Below are 7561 nucleotides of genomic sequence, written 5' to 3' on the forward strand. Positions count from 1 at the left end.
CACTACATTTACAAAGAAAGGATTTCAATTCTACATACAAAAACTTATGCACTCACCAACTTAATTGTTGTCACTCTTTCAAAATTACTTGTATTATCAGGTAATCAATAAAAACATGTAACTACCAGCTTTTGAGGATGGGACGCAAAGGCGTCAGACAAATCATTTTATCATTATATTGTAATCGATTTTGAAACATGTAAATCATGAAATCATGTAACTTTCTCGATTATATTTGTGATGGTTGTGTTTACTTTGATCACTATTATACTCGTTGTTATGATACTATACATGAAGTCCTCCACCCCCGGACGTTTCCTCCATCCTAGGTTTGGGGGTGTGGCAGGTTCTGGTTGAAGAAGAAGATGTAAAAGAAACAGAAAAATAAGAGGAAGAGTATGAAGACTTGTTGGTTGAATAAGAATCTAAAAAGCTGAAAGAAAAAGAAACTCTGATAATAGTGAAGCCAAATATGAAAGAACACAAGCCTTTACCTCCGTTCCCATCAAGACTGAAGAATACGAAGCGCAAAAGAGAGGATGAGGACATTATGGAAAATTTTCGCCAGGTTGAGGTAAATCTTCCAATTTTAGATGTTATCAAACACATCCCTCGTTATGACAAGTTTCTGAAAGATTTATTTATTTATAAGAAATAAATGAAATTTAATGAAACTGTCAAAGTTGGTAAAAATATTTCTACCATTTTGCAAAAGGGATTACCTCAAAAGTGCAAGAATCTAGGGATTTTCTCAGTCCCTTGTAAGTTGGGGAACCTTAATTTTTCAAATGACATGCTTGAACTTGGTGCTTCAGTCAATATCCTTCCCTTTTGTGTTTTTGTAAAATTAAAAATGGGAACTTTACAAACGACCGAGACAATTATCCAGTTGGCTGACCACTCGACAGTACAACCAAAATATGTACTGGAGGATGCTCTTGTCCAAGTGGATAATCTGATTTTTCCTGTTGTTTTTTACATTTTGGACATGGGAGACTTGGGCACTTCAGATGCAAACTCTATTATTTTGGGAAGGTCATTTATGAAAACTGCAAAAACGAAAATTGATGTTTTTAATGGCATGATTTTAATGGAGTTTGATGAGGAGTTTGTTAATTTTAAAATTAATAATGATGATATTCCTTCTTAAAATATTTGTCAATTATATGGGTACCAGTAGTCATTTATCTAAGGGTTTCTATGAGTTTTCTAATGTCTTTGTGCAAGAAATATTTGTAGACAGAAACTTATTTGCCACATTAGAAGAGCTGGAAAAAGGAAAGCTTGGGGAAAAACAAGAGAAGTTAGTTGATGATAAGAAACTTATCATAATTAAGCTTGGGAAGATGAGGAGTTGGTTTCTGCTAAGGAAGAATCAGAGATGAATCTAAAAAGAAAAATAGCTTTAAAGAAAGAAAAAGAGGGAAAGGTGATTTGTGGTATAAATCTGAAAAGAAAAGAATCTGAAAATTTCAAAGAGATGATTTATGGAAGGCATAAGATCAGAAAACGAAAGAAATCAAATAATGTGAAAGACTTATCTAAAGACAATATGGAGTTTTTCCAGTTTGTTGAGCAAGTTCCAGATCCACCCATATTGCCATATCTGAAGGGGTATGGAATGACAAGGAAAATAGTTGAGCTTCAGAGAAGTCCCAACCACTCCAGTTAATAATCTTGTAGGAAAAAGTCGAGCCAACGACTTTAAAAATGGGCGGCTTTCCGGGAGGCAGCCCGAGGAGTAGTTTTAGTTTTTTTTTACGCTTTAAATAAAGAGATGGTCGCAGTTTCAAGTAAGCTTGGGGAAATCAGAGGATCGACAGAGTTGCTGAAATTCAGATTTGTCGCCACATCTTCGTCAAAATCAGAATTTCTGCAAACTTATCAGGTACATTCATTCCTAGGTGCACTTTTTGCTTTTTATATGCTTTATTGAACTGTTCATTCCTCTCTGAGCATTTAGGACAATGCATCATTTTAAGCTTGTGAGGGGTTAGTGTAAAAATTTGCATTTTTTGTTAAAAATTTTAAAAATTTCAGTTTTTAGGTTAAAATTTTTTTCAATTTTTTTTCATTTTGCATTTTATTTTATGCATTTCATTTGCATAAAAAATCTGAAAATCCAAAAAAAAAATTCCTTTTTATTTTTCTGAATTCATAAAAAAAACCCCAATAATATTTTTATTTCTAGTTATTTTTATTTTTTATTTTCTGCATATTAAAAAAATTCTTAAAAATCTTTAAAAAAAATGAAAAATTTTGAAAAAAAACTTACATGAGATGAGGATATTATTTACATTCGATAACTCTGTTAAGATGAAGTGTGATAGTTACCGAAAACTAACAGTCTCATTACAATCACTTTTTAAAATTATCTTGTCAAGTGCTTTAAATGTTTTCAATATGAATCAACATATGAGTCGGATAATTTTTACAATGGAAGTGTAGGATGGAAAAACGAACAGTGTTTTAGAAATAATTTCCTTGAATGCCTTAAAAAGAATCTAGATTGGATAACTCTTATCATTCCTTGAAGTATTTAACCCTATAGTTTCTGCACCTTTTGAGGTTAGGAGGAAACTCTTGTTATACCCACAATTTATTATCATTTTTGAAGTATTGAAGATATGGTGTGTCTCAAAGTAAAATCTGCACCAATCTTAATATATATATATATATATATATATATATATATATATATATGTGTGTGTGTGTGTGTGTGTATGTGTGTGTATGTTAGAAATGGTACATCAAGCAACTTGAAGAAATCTGAAATTCAAAGTTAAATCCAAGTCAAGTTCAATTCGAAATCAAGAAGCAAGCCAGTTAAATCCGAAGAGTTGATCAAGACAAAGAAGACGTATGATATAATGAGATTGATCCCTAGATAGTGGAATCATAGGGGTAAGATTGGATTTTCTATCCATAATGGAGCTTACCGCTTTTACTAGACGAGTTCGGAAAAAAAAGGAGGGGTTAGTCAAGCTAAGATTTTATAAACAAATTTTCGAGAAATTATTTTTAAAAAATACATTGTTTTCACAAATTTAATTCGGCATACAAATTATTTGCTCAAGCTTGGTTTGACTTATCAAATATGAATTATGAATATGCAATAAACGTATTGAGACTGTTGTCTAGGTAGTGATTTCATTGGAGCTTCCTCGTTGTGAAATCTGATCACGTGACAAAAAAAAGAGTGAAGTATTTTAGTTTTAGTTTTTAGTTTCCTTTATTCTAAATTCTTTTTAGGTCATCTACATCTTTTCATTTGTTATAACGTTTAATCCTTTTTCTTACTTGAGGGCAATTAAGGTTCACGCTTGGGGACATTTGTTAGATGCCTTTTTATGCATCTTTTAGGGTAGTTTTTATTATCATTTAGGATCATATTTTTTTACATTTGCATGTCATTTGCTTAAATAATGTTCAACTCAAGTCTTTTATAAGAATTCCCGTACTGCTCGTGTTTTATGTCATTTTCTGATAGTTCGAGTGGAGCAGTACTTTGGGAGCTGTTGGATGCATATCTGGAGCCTAAATGGAGTTGGAAATGAAGGAGTAAGTTGAGGAATTCCTAGAAGATGTTTTGTTCAAGAAACATTCGATCGAATTGATCACACGAAGAAAGATTCAACAATCTGAAGCTAAAGGATGTTGCTGGTAACTATGACCCCTGTCAGTATTTTGACCATATCTCATGAACCGTAACTCCAATTGAAGAGATTTAAAATATTATGAAAGCTAGACACAATTTAGGACGACTTTCATGTTTGTGAAAAAGGCAAAATCAATGATTACATATCCCAAAAATGCGATCGCAGGTGTGATCGCATGTTTGTCCTGCAATCACATGTTTGCCACGAAGCTTCCTAGGGCCAAAATTAGTCGTCTGGAAGTCATCTGAAGTAAAAATCCAAACCTGTGATCGCATATACCCATACCTGCGATCGCATGTTGTCCAAAAAACCCCAGAACAACAATGTACGTTATTAAATCAGCCATGTATGTGTTTTTAAGAAAACCTGTGATCGCATAGGACCAACTTGCGATCGCATGTTACCAGTTTCTTTCTTCGGAAGTTTCCGCCTAGCCTATAAATACAACCATCATTATCAGATGCGAAAGTGAGACGGTTCCAGACGAAGAAAACCACTTCTGAAGGCGATTTCTGATATCTTTCAGCGACTTTTAGAGATCTGAAGACTTCGAATCATCTCATTCATTTATTTTATCAAGATTGATCAGCAAATGTTTCTTTTATCTAGTTTAGTTTCGTTTTTAGCCATGTCTGGCTAAACTTTAGTTTTCAGTTCTGCATAGACTAGTACTTTTCATGTGATTAGTTTTTTCAGATCTAATTTTTGGTTTGTGTTTCTATCTAGATTTTTCAGTTTTGAGCTTAATGAATGTTTGGTTTTAAATTCTTGTTAGTCTGATCACCTAGCTAGGGTTTTATCATTCCAGTTAATCAGTTAATAGAATTCGTAATTGTTCTTGTCAACTGGTAAAAGTAGCAAGTATCAGATTAATTCCGTTATGGGATTTAACTCTGATATAAACTGAAAAAAATCATGCCTTTACGCTTCCGAGCTTGTGAGAAGTATTGGGTATTGTTGGGAATTTTACTAAGAACTTAATGTAATTTTTCTGATTTAATTAAGAGCTTCTTTTTTTTAATAGTAAAAAGTTAGGGTTAATTCAAAGAGCTTGTTTTGATTAACTAGTTTAGATAAAAGAGATTATGCTAGAGTTTGTTGGTTTTTCTTAGTACCAGCTTAGATAGAACGCATTCTGAATAACGAGATCTGAACTGATTGCATGATTAGGAAAGTCGCAGCAGAACTGAAATCGTTTTTAATATTGATTTTCGTTTAATTTTAATATCACTACATTATTTTATTTTTTAGTTTTAATCAAAATCCCCCTTTTATATTTTTGTTTTGACTAGAATGTGCCTGATGCAAAACGACATTGACCGTTAGGTTGTGTCCCTGAGGATTCAACCTTGCTTCCATGTGCTATATTTTTAGTGCAACCAGCAGCGATTATTTTATCTGTTTAGATCGGGTGCGACAAACGACCTTAACAGTAGGCCAACAAACCCTAGGTATTCAACCCAATGGCTGATTGGACCCATTGCAAGATGGCATTCCAATCTACGGACTGATTGGGCTTCGACGTTCCAATCCGATGATTGTAGGCCGTTATGCGTGCTTGTATGTTTATCATATGTGGTATTTTTGGGGTAACTCACTAACCTTTGTGTTTACCCAGTTGTTTATGCTTTCAGGTTTTATCGGTGATCTTAGGAAGGCAAAGGCGGGACCGTACACACTCATCAACAACATTTAGGATTCCGCGTTTCATATATTACTCTGATTTTTAATAAATGTATTTTGAAATAAACGGTTTTCTTAATAATTGATTTATAATTGGTATGTTTTACGTTATTAAAATGAAAATTTTTTGTTGTGAAAATTGGACGTTACAGATTTCAATCCCACAATGTTATGATATGTGTGTGTGTATATGTATGTGTCTATATATATATATATATATATATATATATATATATATATATATATATATATATATATATATATAGAGAGAGAGAGAGAGAAGGAGAGAGAGAGAGAGAGAGAGAGCTAGGTTCAAGTATTCTAACTAATTATTCTATGAGACTTACTAAGAAAATAAGGTTTTTAGCAATGCGAATACGTTCAACCTTACAAAAATATCGTCATTTTCATGCATTCTCGCTAATTATTATTTATTTTTGTTCTCACACATCGTTTTTCACTCATTTTCATTCTGACAGAATACGACTCAATAAACATTCTGACAGAAATGAGAATAATAATAATAAGTGTATAATAACCTTATAGACGATTTAATTAGTGAGAATGTCTGTTAATGACAATAGTTATGTAAGATTGAACGTATTTATATTATCAAACAACATATTTTCTTTATCATTCTCGAAGAATAGCATTGTCCATACGTCCGCACAATAATTTGTTAGAATAGAATAACCTAAGCATATATATATATATATATATATATATATATATATATATATATATATATATATATATATATATATATATATATTAAAACTTGTAAAATCAAGTTTTATCATCAACACAAAAAATCTCATATAAGCAATATACCCTTATCCCGTCGATCCTCACATATTGATCATGTATGAGTATTCGACATTTATCCAGAATGATTAATGTGAACACCAATTTGACTATGCTGCTTTGGGGATTCCTTAGCAGTAAATGAGGATTAATAGAGACAACAGAGTAAATAATGGGATACTCGAATTATTATTCCTAATCCATACTCTCAGATCAGTAATAAATGACTGTACCTTATCCATGCTCTCGGATCAACGATAAATAACTATATCTAATCCATGCTCCTGGATCAGTGATGAATGACCATATCTTGTCCCTACTCTTGGATTGGGATTGAATAACTACACGTAATCCATACTTTCGAATGAGGAATAAACAAAATGTACCCAGTCCATACTCTCAGATTAGGAATGAATAATTGTACATGGTCCATACTCTCGGATGAGGGATGAATGTCGATACCTAATCCATACTCTTGGATCATCAATGTCAGAATTCTACCATCTGTTCACACATCACACGAACTCTTAAGAAGATGCTACCCAATATCCAACTTAATTGAACCTAAGCCTCCTTTACAAGTCTTATCTTATCTCTTAGTAAGACTATAACACTCAACTCCTAATACTAACTCTGCTTTAGGCAACACTATTCTACCTTAGTGTGTTTATTTGACACTAAGTATTTTAGGTTTTAACATACTTTTACCTTCCTTTATAATAACACACTTATTATTATTATTATTATTATTATTATTATTATTATTATTATTATTATCATAAAATAAAAGATATAATTCTTAACACATATAGAAACATATATGGTTCACATATCGTACGTTATCAAATACGGTTCTAACACATATTCCAGGAAATAAGCATATAGCTCACATATAACCTCTTTTACATGTATTTTAATAGTTTATATTAATCATTTTATTAAAATCATATTCATGAAAGGGAGCATGCACTCACCTGACTTAGGTGGGTGACTGGAGAATTTGGCAGCACTCCGCCAAACACCTTGACTTTTCCTTTGACGTGACCTAGGTATGGATGTCACTAAGTGTTGGTCTAATATTCACGGTGACTATTGATAGTCTATATTCCTCACTAATCCCAATGTCTACATCAAGATCTATCAAGTAAGGAACAACCATATAGGATCATATTGGAGGTAGGGTCTGTTTGGTATACAGAGTATGCTGTTTGGAAATCTCATTTTAAACACCTCACTAAATCCAGAGTAGACATCATCCCTGTAAATAGACCAATAAGTATGATGACTTGGAATTCATGATAAATCTTATTTATAGATTGCTAACATCTATTTTATGCATATATTTATGACGTTTTCTTATTATTTTATACTATGTTTTTATGTTATTCAGTACTAAAAGATACTTAAGATGCTTT

General features: G+C 32.2%; 1 protein-coding gene across 1 annotated transcript; it reads left to right on the plus strand.

Moving 5' to 3' along the window:
- The first annotated feature begins 472 nt into the window (after positions 1-472).
- Positions 473-1150, plus strand: LOC145106827 (uncharacterized). The gene is made up of 2 exons (XM_079043756.1): positions 473-574; positions 716-1150. The coding sequence occupies exons 1-2, from the start codon at positions 473-475 to the stop codon at positions 1148-1150; spliced, it is 537 nt and encodes a 178-aa protein (XP_078899882.1).
- Positions 1151-7561: the final 6411 nt, after the last annotated feature.

Source organism: Lactuca virosa, chromosome 4, assembly GCF_052849685.1.
Source record: "Lactuca virosa cultivar CGN04683 chromosome 4, Lactuca_virosa_CGN04683_v6, whole genome shotgun sequence".
Taxonomy (NCBI): domain Eukaryota; kingdom Viridiplantae; phylum Streptophyta; class Magnoliopsida; order Asterales; family Asteraceae; genus Lactuca; species Lactuca virosa.